The sequence below is a fragment of the Puma concolor genome, chromosome B4 (genome assembly GCF_028749965.1).
Source record: "Puma concolor isolate L17-30 chromosome B4, mPumCon1.1.hap2, whole genome shotgun sequence".
In the NCBI taxonomy this organism is placed as follows: Eukaryota; Metazoa; Chordata; class Mammalia; order Carnivora; family Felidae; genus Puma; species Puma concolor.
In genome coordinates this window covers 118,444,012-118,458,414 of record NC_141673.1, presented here as the reverse complement: position 1 = coordinate 118,458,414, position 14,403 = coordinate 118,444,012, and the positions used below count along the sequence as shown (strand labels likewise).

The 14,403-nt window shown below is 40.4% G+C and overlaps 1 protein-coding gene across 16 annotated transcripts in view; it reads right to left on the bottom strand.

Moving 5' to 3' along the window:
- The window catches only part of ABI1 (abl interactor 1), a 145,279-nt gene that overhangs the window by 125,655 nt on the left and 5,221 nt on the right, over window positions 1–14,403 (bottom strand). For 5 of the 16 annotated variants that reach the window (XM_025930167.2, XM_025930168.2, XM_025930166.2 and 2 more), the window contains exon 1: window positions 2,438–2,703. The exons of 1 other annotated variant lie outside the window; for it this stretch is intronic. In XM_025930167.2, the coding sequence (XP_025785952.1) occupies window positions 2,438–2,554 (117 nt within the window). In that variant the 5' untranslated portion in view covers window positions 2,555–2,703. Of the gene's footprint in view, window positions 1–2,437; window positions 2,705–14,403 lie in introns of those variants that run through there. 10 more of the 16 variants (XM_025930165.2, XM_025930171.2, XM_025930178.2 and 7 more) reach the window with 3 other exon arrangements.

Sequence of the window (14,403 nt, the reverse complement as noted above, 5' to 3'; positions counted from 1 at the left end):
AGATCTCCAAAGACACCTAAATGGATGTCTAGCACTATTTGTACCCTATTCACAGCACCAAAGTTAGCAGCACAGCATGTCACAAAGACAGCTACTACATCAACTTCCACAGTCTTCACCATCTTCTCAGCCTGTCCGAGCCTGACCCTGTCTGAGCATCTCAGGAAGGCAGCTAGCTAGCAGCCTGCAACATGCTGCCCAAAGTTTCAAGGCTGCTAAGACTACGTGTGAATTTCATCCCCTCCCCCCCCCCCTCCACTGGTACCTCACTGGTATCAAGTTTAGGACCACCAAAAACAACTTGGGGCCACTAGCAGTGGCTCTTGGCACCATGGAACTAGCAAGTTTAAAAAAGACTGCAGAAGAAATAATACGACTTACCTAACTAGCAATACTACCAACGAAGTTTAAAAAGTGCTTCAGAGTTACGTGATGGTGACAGAAGGGGAAGAGGAAAGGGGTCACAGAGGAAAAATAAATAAAAAAATAAAAGCCTACGGCACACAACTACCTGAAAAAACAGTAGTCAACAGACAAGTTAAAACACGTTTGTATTTGCCAACACATAGCAGTTACCACACCATATATTTGTCAGATTTCCCAACATGCAAAACAAAAGTAGCCACCCCTTTATGAAGTACTTATTTACCGACTTCTACAAAGAAATGACTTCTCTGGATTCGGGGCAAATTAACTTCCTGTGCTTTGCGTTTGACTTTCAAAATCTTTAGAACCTTCAGCAAACTGAGATTCACCTCAATTTTTAGGCTTTTCGGGTTAAGTTGAATAAAAGTTGTATATTTTAATATCGATAAACTATAACTTTTCTATTTCAAAACTGTATCCGCATTTCTTTAGATTTTAGAGTTTTTTTTAAAGACTAACTACAAAGTTTACAAAAGCAAGTAATACAGTAGACATGGTGGGCATTCAACAAATTTATTTATAACTCCTAAAGTAAAAGCTTGAAAAAGTTTATGAGATAAATTCCTACTGGTGCTGCTGAAGATACAATGTTACTAATACCGAAATTGAGAATTATTCAAAATATCCTGAAAACAGTATCTCCTTTTAAAAATAAAGAAAAGCATTTGCCAACACAGAAACTGTTGGTTCTTAAAAATGATAATCACATGGGGGGGGCATTACTATAAATACTTTGGTTCTGAATTACAATAACCCTAATCATTCAAAGTACGTTTGGGTTATGCCTTAAACTAGCAAGTGAATTTTTGATGCCATTATATTGATACAAAGGACTCTGCTGCTTATCTGCTTCTATAGCAAACTGTTGGTTTACCCATTTAAAGATCTACAAAACAAACTACAACATAAATCACTTTCAATCACTAAAATAAAAACAAACGAAAATCTGTCATAAGACCCCAAGAATCTCCTAATAAATTTACAATAACACTTTGCATTACGATTCTAAGACTAAATATATTCGGTAATCCACTTGGATTCATATTCTGTGCATTTACTTTGGTCGGAAAAAGAGAAACCTCAGAAAACGCAACCGGCGGTTACACCATTCTATTTTAAGTTACTTATAAAGCCAACAGTTCAAGAACTTTTGGGGAAGAGAGAGTAAGACATTTTTCCAAGTAGTTAAGAATAATTTACGTTTTATAATAACGACAATCATAACAACCTCTAGAATACCTTATAGTGGGATGGAAGTGAAAATGAGGAGAGGGGGAAAAACCCGACAAGAAAACGGACAGCCAGGCAAATTCACAAACCTTCAATTAAAGGAATTTTGAGATTAACATCTCTTATACGCCTTCCCTCACTTCCCACCCGTTTCCTCCTCTCCTCGGGGAGGTCTGTGTAATGTGACTCATGACAAATTTTTTAAAAAATAAATAAATAAAAGACACGCCCTCTGGGTTAAACTGACATAATCGCCCCCACCCCGCCCTCCCCCGACACACACCCCGCTTTTCCTCCCCCTTCTGCTGCTCCTCCCCGCGCCTCGTCCCTGCCCTTTCCTCCCTCTCCGTCCTAGACCCCTCTTCGGACGGAGAGGCGGCTGGCTCTCCCGGACAGAAGCCCGGCGAATAGAAGGCTGCCGAAGGGGGGCCGGGGGGGCAGCGCGACCCGGGGGGCCCAGCCCGAAAGGAGGCGGACAGCAGGGGGACGCCGGGCTGCGGCGGCGGCGAGCTCCGGGCTCCCTCGCCCATTTTCTCTTTCCCCTTCTATCGGTTTCAACCACCACAGCCACTTCCTGTATCTCAGCCCGACTCCCACAGCCTGGCCACTGGCTCTCCCCGGCTGGGGGCTGGGGCTGGGGTTGGGGTTGAGGCTGAGGCTGAGGCAGCCGCTGAGGTTAGGGCAGTTCCCCACCCCGCCCAGTGGGCTGGTCACTCGGGCGACAGGCGGCGGATCCTCGGCCCGGCCGGCCAGCGCCCGTCCGCCCGCCCGCGCTCCTCACCTGTATGTAGTTGTTTTCACAGTAGTCCGCCACCCGGGTCAGATTCTGGTAACTCTCTATCAGCGCCCTCTTGCCAGACGGGATCTCCTCCTCTAGTAACATCTGCAGCTCTGCCATTTTCCACCCCTCTGCATCGCTTCCTCTCGCGTTAAAGAGACAGAGGCAGCAAGGTCCGCGGAGGCGCCGAGCACCTCACAGCCCGGATACAAACCGCCTACCGCCCGCCCGCCTGGTATTGTGGGACGGCACCTCCTCCTCTTCCTCCTCACTCTCTCCACCCGGCTCCACCCACTTCGCGCAGCCGCCTCAAACACGTTCTCTCGCGAGCCTTCCTGTCTTTCCCTCCTCCTCCCCGCGACAACGAGATTTTTTTTTTTCTTTGGCATGGTCTTCTGGGAATTGTAGTCTGTCACAGCCTAAGCGCTTCATCAAAAGCGCATGCGTGTAGGGGAGCCTCCGAAAAAAGAACGGGGAGGAACGTAAATGAAAACCCAGGGGAGGGACTTAAGTGCAAAGTTTCCTGACAACTCCGGCAGAGGGCGCCACAGGGTGATTCTAGAAAATAAAATCCTTTCCTCAAGAAAGCTGCGAAAGTTGGCAGAATTTTGTTAAGAAATGTTAGTGAACCAGAGACACCAGTTCTGATATAGGATTAAAAAGGGTTAGAATATGAAGAAAGCCAAATCTTTACTTCCTTTTTTTTTTCAGATATAAGGCGACTCTGGCTTTACTTTCTAACCTTCCTCCAAAATTTAGCAAACATTTTTTAATCGACAGCGCTGCACCAAGCAATGTACTAAACATTGGGGGTATGAGTTAAACAAGTATACTCCGTACTGTAAAGACTCACAATTTAAAAATAAATACACATGGGGCGCCTGGGTGACTCAGTCGGTTGAGCGTCCCACTTCGGCTCAGGTCATGATCTCGAGGTCTGTGAGTTCGAGCCCCGCGTCGGGCTCTGTGCTGGCAGCTCAGAGCCTGGAGCCTATCTCAGATTCCGTGTCTCCCTTTCTCTGACCCTCCCCCGCTCATGCTCTGTCTCTCTCCCTCTCTGTCAAAAACAAATAAACATGAAAAATTTTTTTAAATAAATAAATACACATAATTTCAACAGTATCCTGTACCAATCGCTTTTTCTCTGCCTCTTCATTGCAAGTATCTCCCTACATTTTTGAAGTTACGGAAGCGTTTCTACGTTGGGTAAAATCATTTTGTTATCTTTATCAACTGCTTTGTAATAGTGTAAAAGGCCCTGTATTTCAAGCTTTTCATTTCAACAAGAATATGCTTTTGATTTAAATGAGTTGTCCAAAGTGTTGTCAAAGGCCAAAGAGGAAACTAATTTAAAGATCATACAAAACTCCAATTTTCAGCTCTCCACTAGGTCATTCCCAATCACAACAACTATAGGAATAATAACATGACTCCATTAAATTTTTAAAAATTGGCCCATCAATAGGTATTTATTGAATATTATCTTTACTAAGGGCCATAAAATGTCCAACCTGTAAAAGGAAAAACTTAAGTCTCCTACGTGAAAGAGAGAACTACTCCCAGCCACCAGATTCCCAATCGAAGATTCCCAGGTCGATAAATCAATAAATGGCTTACTCTCCATAATTATCTGGAATAGACATAATAGTCTTTCTTTAATAATTTCATTAATCCAGATATTTTATACAAGCTACTGAAAGGTGATATATTCTTTTCTTTAATGCTTATTTATTTTTGAAGAGGAGAGGGGCAGAGAGAGAAAGAAAGAATCTCAAGCAGACTGGCACTGTCAGTGCAGAGCCCGATGTGAACCTCGAACCCACAAACAGTGAGATCATGACGAGCTTAAATCAAGAGTCTGGCACTTAACCAACTAAGCCACACAGGCGCCCCCCAAATACGGAAATTTCAGCTTACAAAGGTGAAGAGATTTTAACAGGGACGCCTCGGTGGCTCAGTAGGTTGAGCTCCCGACTTCTGCTCAAGTCATGATCTCGCAGTCTGTGAGTTCCAGCCCCCCATCGGGCTCTGTGCATACAGCTCAGAGCCTGGAGCCTGTTTCTGTGTCTCCCTCTTGCTCTCTGCCCCTCCCCTGCCCATGCGCGCGCGCTCTCTCTCTCTCTCTCTCTCTCTCTGTCAAAAATAAATAAACATTAAAAAAAAAAAGAAATACTGAAATTTCCTTGGTTATCATTGGCTTCATAAAAAATTCAAAAAATTCAAAAATAAAAAAATTTTAATAAAATAAAATGAAAAATACATTTAAAAACAAAATTAAAAGTTTTATGAAACTAAATATGATACAAGGACCCCTAATTGATTTCATGACCCACAGTTTGAAAACCGTTTTTCGGGGCGCCTGGGTTGCTCAGTCAGTTGAGTGGCCGACTTCGGCTCAGGTCACAATCTCACGGTCTGTGAGTTCGAGCCCTGCGTCGGGCTCTATGCTGACAGCTCGGAGCCTGGAGCCTGTTTCCGATTCTGTGTCTCCCTCTCTCTGAACGTCCCCCGTTCATGCTCTGTCTCTCTCTGTCTCAAAAATAAATAAACGTTAAAAAAAAAATTAAAACCATTTTTCCCTCCACTAAACTAAGCAAATATGACTCTATACCATAAGCACATGTTACTATCATAAATTTACATTAAGTTATAAATATTACAGTCACAGTTATTAACAGATAAGCCAGAAAAAATATATACGCAAAGATTCAATAGAATCAAATTTAGCAGAAGTAAAGGATCTAAATTTCTGTACCAGAACAGCTTACCTTGTACAACCCTATTCAAAATCCTAACAGCTTTGTAAAAATTGACAAGGTAATTCTAAAATCTATCTAGAAATGCAAAGACCCAAGTATAGCCAAGACAAAACTAAAGTAGAAGAATCACACTACCAAATTTCAAGTTTTACTATAAAGCTACAGAAATTAAGACAGTGTGGGCTTGATGTAAGAATAGACAACTCTTTGGTACAGATACCAACATATACAGAAAGTGGATTAATGACAAAAATGCCAATGCAATTCAAGGAGGGAAAGAATTCTATTTTCCCAGTACCTGTGCTAGAGCCATTGGATATTTGTGGGGTATTTTTTTTTTAATGAACATTGACCCTACTTCACACCATACTCCAAAATTTATTCAGGATATATCATAGGTCCAAATGTAAAAGGTAATGCAATAAAGCTTCTGCAAGAAAACATAGAATAACTTCACAGGCATGGGGTAGGCAAATGTTAACCAGTATACAATAAGCACTAAAAAATAAAGAAAAAAATTTGATAAGTTGCTTTTTAATAAAGTGAAAAGGTAAGCCATTGCATTCATTTCCAATGTTTATGTAACAAATTACAACAAATTTAGTGACTTAAAGCAACACTAATCTATAATCGTTGTAGCTTTGGAAGTCAAAGTCACAGTCAACTAAAATTAAGGTGTTAATGGGGCTTTGTTCCTTTTGGAGACTCCAGAGAATATATTTCCTTGCCTTTTCCACGTCTAGAAGCTACCTGCATTCCTTGGCTCATGGTCCCTTCTTCAACCTTCGACTCAGAAAAAAGCATCATCAAATCTCTCTCTGACTTTGCTTCTATAGAAAGATCTCCTCCTTTCTGACTCTGACCATCATCACTCCCTCTTATAAGGACCCTGTGACTACATACATCCCAGGGTATGGGTAATCTAGGATAATCTCCCCAGCTCAAGATCCTTAACCTGATTATGTTTGCAAAGTCCCCTTTGCCATGTGAGGTAACATACTCATAGTTTCCAGGGATTAGGACACAGACATCTATGGAAGTCCATTAATCAGCCTACTATAGCCATCATTAAAGTTAAAACACTCTGCTCATTAAAAAATAGTATTAAGAAAGTGAAGGGGTGCCTAAGTGGCTCAGTCGGTTGAATGTCCGACTTCAGCTCAGTTCATGATCCCACAGTTTGTGGGTTCAAGCCCCACATCAGACTCTGTGTTGACAGCTCAGAGCCTGGGGCTTGCTTCAGATTCTATGTCTCCCTCTCTCTCTGCCCCTCCCCTGCTGATGCTCTATCTCTCCCTCCCTCCCTCCTTCAAAAATGAACAAACATTTAAAAAAAATTTTTTTTGAAGAAAGTGAAAAGATAAGCCACAACATAAACGTTTGACAAAGGACTCATACTGAGAATATAATTTTTAAAAATTCCCCCAAGTCAATTTAAAAAAAGACAAGCCAATAAAAAATGGACAAAAGAAGACAACTACATTTCACAAATGGCCAATAAATATATGAAAAAAATGTATGCAACTCATTATCCATCAAGTAAATGAAAATTAAAGCTATAATAAGATAATACTCCACTCCACCTGGCTGGAATATAAATTTTAAAAGACTATACTACACACCCATTAGAATAGCTAAAATTAAAAAAAAAAAAAAAAAATCCTGAGGGGCCTGGGTGGCTTACTTGGTTGAGCATCTAACTAGTGATTTGGGCTCAGGTCAGGATCTCAGTTTGTGAGATGGAACCCAACATCAGGCTCCTCACTAACAGAGTGGGGCCTTTTTGGAATTCTGTCTCCTCTCTGTCCCTCCCCAGCCTCTAAATAAATAAATAAATGAACAAACATTAAAAAAAAAAAATCCTGACAAAAGCAAGTGCTAGTGAGAATGTAGAGTAATTGGACTGTCATATGTTATTGGCTGCAAACTGCTACAGCCACTTTGGAAAGCAGTGTAGCACTTTCTTATAAAGCCAAACATATACCTAGTTATAACCTCATAATCCTACTCGTAGGTATCTACCCAAGAGAAATTAAAATTTATGTTCACACAAGAACCACGATGTGAATGTTTATGGTAGCTGTATAAAAGCTGGGAATGACTCAAATGTCCTTCAAACAGCTATGGATAAACAAACAATAGAATACTATTCAGCAACAAAATGTAATGTAATGTAACGTAATGTAGTGTAACACAAAATCATGGATGGATCTCAAATGCAATTTGCTAAGCAAAAGAAGACAGACACAGGGGCGCCTGGGTGGCCCAGTAGGTTGGGCGTCACCTTGATCTTGGCTCAGGTCATGGTCTTGTGGTTCACGGGATCGAGCTCCGAATAGGGGAGCCTGCTGGGGATTATTTTTCTCTCTCTGCCCCTCCCCCTCTCATACACACACTTCCTCTCTCCCTCAAAGTAAATAAGCATTTAAAAAAAATTTTTTTTAAGAAAACAGATACACATATGACCACATATTGTACTATTCCATTTATATGAAATTTTAAAAATGGCAAAGCTCCAGTGATAGAAATCAGATCAAGCTTTGCCAGAGACCAGACTCCAAACAGACACGAGTAAACTTTTAGAGGTGATGGAAATGTCCTAGATCATGATTGTAGTGAGGCTTACATGACTAAATGCACTTCTCAAACTTTATTATTGAATTGCACACTTAAAATCCATGAGTTTTATTGTAACTAAATTATATCTAACTGAAACTGATCCGAAAAAGTACAGGCAGATGAAAAATCCCTTGCTTCAAATATTAAAGAAGGAAAAAATTACATATTTTTGCTTGTTTTGATATGATAAAAAGTGATACAACCCCCCCCAAAAAAGAGGAGACAACTTTCTTTTCCAAGTTACAAAGGTGACTAAACAGCCAAGAATTAACATTAAAAATTGCAAGTAGACATGGTGACACTAAATTATGAACATCATGAAACCTTTCGAGTCCAGCTGCTCTACCAAAATGTGCACCTTTAAACAATTTACTGATTTAGCATTTTTCTGTGGGTTTTGTTCAAATAAATTAAAATGAAATGTCTCCCAAAGAAATCCCAACAGAATAAAGAATAAAAGTGTTTCTATTAAACTAAATGATGTATACTGAGGCTCAAGCAGAAAATCATGGATATCTAGTCAAGATAATCATTTTGGTAATGGAAAACAGTTTGTAACTGCAAATTCTGCACATGTGCATGGGGATAAATTGAAATTTCATATATTCAACTTTGAAATAGTAGATTGCTGATGATCATAAAGACCTTAGTTCGGAAGGATTAGGGGTGTCCCAGGAAATAATAATTTTGACTATCTGGGTACAAGATTGCTTCCCTTGTTATCTGGGACACAAGTGACACTGCATACCTAATGAATCCCAGACTTCTGAAAAGTTAATGCACTATATTGTATCTCAGGATACTAAATTGGAAGTGTGTGGTCAACAAACCAGAATATAGACTAGAAATGTGGTATAATGGAAAGAAACAAGGAGTCAAGGCAACCAGGGTCCTCCCCCCAATTCCCTGCTGTCCTCATCCACCACCACTATGTGACATGATCATGTTCTCCACCAAAAAGAAGGGGGGAGGATGTATTAGTCTGCTCAGGCTACCAAAACAAAATACCACACATTGAGTGGCTTAAACAACAGAATTTTATTTTCTCAAAGTTCTGGAGGCAAGAAATCAAAGTGTCAGCAGGTGTGGTTTCTCCGAAAGCCCCTCTCCTTAGCTTGTAGATGGTCATCTTCTATGTCCTCATATAGGGCCTTTTCCCTGGTGTCTATATCCTAATGTTGTCTTTTGATAAGGACACCAGTCATGTTAGATTAGGGTCATGTCCTCTGACCTCATTTCACCTTAATTACCTATTTAAAGGCCCATCTCCAAATATATTCACACTCTAAGGTACTTGAGGTTTTGACTTCAATCTATGACATGAATTTTGCAGGGGACACAATTTAGTCCGTTACAGGACATTCTAGGATTAACTGACATTCTAGGAGTCTTCAACCCTCAATTATTACCTCTCTTTGCTTCTTGTCAAATTAACGATACCATCCAGGAATCCCCAGAGAAGGAGGGTTAATGGAATGATCTGTTCAAACGGTTTAGCAACGCCCACAGAAGACAAGAGAATTTCAGGATATAGAAGGAATTGTAAACTCTCCTTCAAATTTTATTATAATTGGTTGTGGAAATCCTTTAATATAGAGTCATATTTGTAGCAGGCCAGACCTATAGGCTAGTATTCAAGCAAGTGTGATTATTCCTTTAACATGGGGGGGAAAGATCTCCCTCAGACACGTTAAGTCAAGCCATCACAAAATGCCAATGTTGTTTTAGTGGGGAACAAGCTGTTATCGTGAAATAATTAAAAATTAACAGTGGCTAAAAATGCAAAGTGCCTGGAGTCCTACAGGAAAAAATATAGTTTTTAAGTGAAATCTCATGTTGTTTTTTCTTCTTTTCCAGAAGCTGCGATATTTCTAGCATGGCTTGAATGAATTAATCACTTGTTAATTTTGGAAGCTGCTGAATCAACACATCCTCCTCCACCTCCCATTTTCCACCTCAATAAGATGCTGCAGGCATTTGTGACAATCAGAACTGTTTTGGGAACAGTTGACCTCACCAGCAATAACAAGTATCTCATTCTTTGAACTTCGCAGTGAACTAGCTAGTAATGGCCCTACCCTGAACTTTGTCCCTCCAACCCTTCCAACGGTTTTATAAATCCCGTCGTGTTGGAAATACCTAGGGGAATTTCTCTTTCCCTGACAAATGAACAAAATAATAATTTAAAAGTTCTAAAGACAGATGACAACCCATGTAAAGTTAGATTTCCTTAGTTGGAAGTTACAGAAAACAAAGCCCAAGGTAGCATAAGAAGGAAAAAGACAAAAGGGGAAAATGGAAAAAGAAGAAAATATTTTTTTAATGTTTATTTATTTCTGACAGGGAGAGAGACAGAGCATGAATGGGAGAGGGGCAGAGAGACAGAGGGAGAGAGAATCAGAAGCAGGCTCTACACTCTGAGCTGTCCGCACAGAGCCCGACACGGGGCTCAAACTCACAGACTGCGAGATCATGACCTGAGCCGAAGTCGGACGCTCAACCGACTGAGCCACCCAGGCGCCCCAAGAAGAAAATATTTTCATTATGAAAAATCAGGCTCACTCACAGAACTCAAAACTACAAATGCAATCAGTCATTTAGAAGGCCATCAGGAACCCATGCAGCATTCTCATTTAGCACCCTGTTTTCTTTGCAAAGGTTTTGTTTTGTTTTGTTTTGCTTTTGCTACCCTTTCTAAATGGTGGAAAGCATGGCAAGTTTGGGTACCCAAGTTTTTCATCTCCACCATTCCAGAATCCCATCCTCAGTTCAAATCCCTAAGTTCCAAACTCATATTCCTCAAAAAGAAAATCTGAGTCGTCCAACTGGAATTGGCTCTTCTTTCCAATCATTAGCTTTGGCAATGGAGACGTGTCCAAACAGCTATTAGCATAATTATTTGAACACCCTGAGATTGGTGATCTCTCTTCCAGAGAAAGGAGTAATCAAAGAAAATAATAGCTAAAAGTGTTCACTACAACTGGGAAAAATTTTGCAATACATATACATGTAGCCCTGGGTGCTATCCAAGACTACCATGTGCAGCATGGTGCAAGAACATCTGGGTTTCTACCCAGGATTTGATGCTGTTCCTGTTTGTTGTTGTCATTTGGTTTTTGGTTTAATAATTTTTCTGAGCTAATTCTGTAATGTCTGTATTCTTTGTCATTTGTGGCCACCGAAGTATCTACTCGGTGTCTCAGTGTCTCCTGGGTACATGCACAACTCTGCATATATTTGTGGTATTCTAGATTTCCAAAAATAGGAGCACCTGGGTGGCTCAGTCAGTTAGGCGTCAGACTTGGGCTCAGGTCGTGATCTCACAGTTTGTGGGTTTGAGCCCCATGTCACGCTCTGTGCTGACAGCTCAGAGCCTGCAGTCTCCTTCAGATTTTGTGTCTCCCTCTCTCTGCCCCTCCCTGACTCGCGTTCTCTCTCTCAAAGATAAATAAACATTAACAAAAATTAGATTTCCAAAAATACATGTTGCTGCTTTTCAAAACTCTCTCTGGACATTTCATTCTCCAGATTTTCCTTTTATGTTTTTGATTCAACCTTTTATTTGCCCCAAATGTTATTGCTGCCACAGCCATTGCAATGGCATTCTCTCTCTCTCTCAAAAATAAACATTAAAAAAAAAATAAAAACAAACAAACAAAAAATCCCCAAACTCCACAACTGATTGGTGTTTGATAAATGACTTGAGGCTAGGATTGTTGGTGCCAGTGAGTTCCAAGTCAAGTGAAAGATAAGCCCTAGAGAATGGGGTTTTTCCAGGGAGCTGCCAGCAAGGTCAAATAGTGATAATTCTCTGGGGATCAGACTTTCGGGGACTTTCCCCACCTGTTCTTCCCCCTCAAGAGGCTGCTAGAATGATGCTTTTCAAAGAACTATGACTGTAAGACAGTTCATTTTCAAGTCTACTGCAGAGCCAGAAAGAGAGGAGTGTAAAGAAGACAAGTTCAAACACTACAAAGCTTGCTGTTCTTACTTGGATTCAGCTGTTTTCCTGAATCAATTCTCCTTCATTTCCAGAGTTAATTAAAAAAAATTTTTTTTTAACATTTATTCATTTTTGAGAGACAAGAGAGAGACAGAGTGCAAGCTGGGGTGGGGCAGAGCAAAGCAGGCTCCAGGCTCTGAGCTGTCAGCACAGAGCCTGATGTGGAGCTTGAACTCAAGAACCGAGAGATCATGACCTGAGCTGAAGATGGACGCTTAAACACCTGAGCCACCCAGGCGCCTCCCAGAGTTAATTTTTAATAGTTATAATTTCCAGAGTTTAGGTAAAAGTTATTTTTTTAAAGTTTTGCTGGTGTTCTCATTGCTTTTATGTAGGAGCAGGTTTTGAAGGTTCATATTCTGCTGTTTTGGAAGTACCTTCCTTCGTTTGTTTTAAATATAACCTTAACTGGAGCATCTGGGTGGCTCAGTTGGTTAAGCATCCAACTATGGCTCAGGTCACGATCTCATGGTTTGTGGGTTCAAGCCCCATGTCGGAGTCTGTGCTGACAGCTCAGAGCCTGGAGCCTGCTTCCAATTCTGTGTCTCCCTCTCTCTCTACCCCTTCCCTGCAACTTCCTGAAAAAAATGTGAAGGAAACTTGCAGTTACTTCTGGTCATTTTCAACACTTAGCACATTAGCAGCTACCCATCCCCCACCTCCTGCCACATGGCAGGCAGGCAGATGTGTAGGTATTCCTAGAGCAGCCTGAATACGGCTTGTGGGTGTCAGAATGGGCAAAAAAACTCCTCTCCTCCAAATACAGGGATTAGGAGATCTCTAATCTCTTCTCTGATTTGATCAGAGAAGTGTAGCACCTCTCTCAATGGTTGCAAGCCCCTCCCCATTGTTTGAAGTTATTACCAGAGACTTTAAAGGACTAGCACCCTACCCTCCACTTCATTTTCAGTCTTTTTATCCCCTTTCCAGAGCCAGATATTAAACATTATGACATTGAAAAACAACTGCAAATATAAGAAAAATTAGAGGTGACCACATGTCCAGAGAAAGGCTCAGAGAAGATCTGGGAAGACATTTAGTTCATACCACAGGCTCATCCTCAGCACAGAGGCACCCTACAACAATCAACAAACAATGACAGTAAACAAAAAACAATAACAAAAATCAGGAAATCCAGGAGACAAGGGAGAATATGATATCCAGAGTTATCACATTATTAGATTCAAATACCCAGTATTCAAAAACAACAACAACAAAATCACAAGACATACAAAGAACAGGAAATATGGCCCATTCAATCAAAACAAAATAGCAAATGTCACTCATAAAGATCTAATTAATGGCAAATACATTAGACAGACTTTAAAACAACCGATGGATTTTTTATTTTAGACAGAGAGAGCACAAGCAGAGGAGAGAGGCAGAGGGAGAGTGAGAGAGAATCTCAAGCAGACTCCAGGCTCAGCACAGACCCCAACGAGAGAGGCTCAATCCAATTCTACAACCCTGGGATCATGACCTGAGCAGAAGTCAAGAGTTAGATGCTGAACTGACTGGGCACCCTTAAAACTACGCAAAGAACTAAAAAAAAGATGTGGAGAAAGTCAAGAAAGCACTGTGTGAACAAGATGAAAAAAATCAATAAAGAAATAGAAAATCAGGGTCCCTGGGTGGCTCAGTTGGTTGAACATCCAACTCTTGGTTTCAGCTCAGGTCATGATCTCAGGGCCCCCCATGTAGGGCTCTGCCCTGGCAGCATGGAGCCTGCTTGGGACTCTCTCTCCCTCTCTCTCTGCCCCTCCCCTGCTCACTCTCTTATTCAAAATAAATGAAATAAACTTTAAAAAAGTGTTAATTTTTAAAAAAAGGAAAGAAATGGAAAATCTAAAAATAAACCAAGAAAAACTGATTTGCATTTCCCTGATGAGATAGTGATGTTAAGCATCACTTAATGTGTTTACTGGCCATTTGCATCTTTTTTAGAGAAATGTCTATTCAAGTCTTTTGCCCATATTAAAATCTGATTGTTTCTTCTTGTTGAGTTGTCGGAACTAGTATTCTATTTTATTTTTAATGTTTATTTTATTTTTGAGAGAGAGACAGAGACAGAGTGCAAGCAGGGGAGGGGCAGAGAGAGAGAAGGAGACACAGAATCTGAAACAGGCTCCAGTCTCTGAGTTGTCAGTACAGAGCCCAATGTAGGGCTTGAACTCACATACTGCAAGATCATGACCTGAGCCAAATACTAGACACCCCTGGGAACCAGTATTTTAAAAGGAGGCCTTTCAAATCCAGGGGAAAAGATGTATTATTCAATAAACAATGTAGGGCAATTGGGTAAAATTCTATAAAACATAAAAAATTATTTCATTTTTCATATTTGTTTTTTAAAGGGAAATAAAATATTTGGATAAAAAGTTGACCTTTTATGCACCATAACTAGTCCCTCTACCCACCAAGGTAATCACTAGCATGAATTTAGTGTTTCTCTTTTTATTGAACAATAACTTTACATGCTAAGTTGGTATAATTTATAATTCTATTTTGTGTGTTTTATATATTCTAACAATTGACTTTTTTTCACTTAACATTATATTCTTTTTTTAAAAATTTTTTTTTTTCAACGT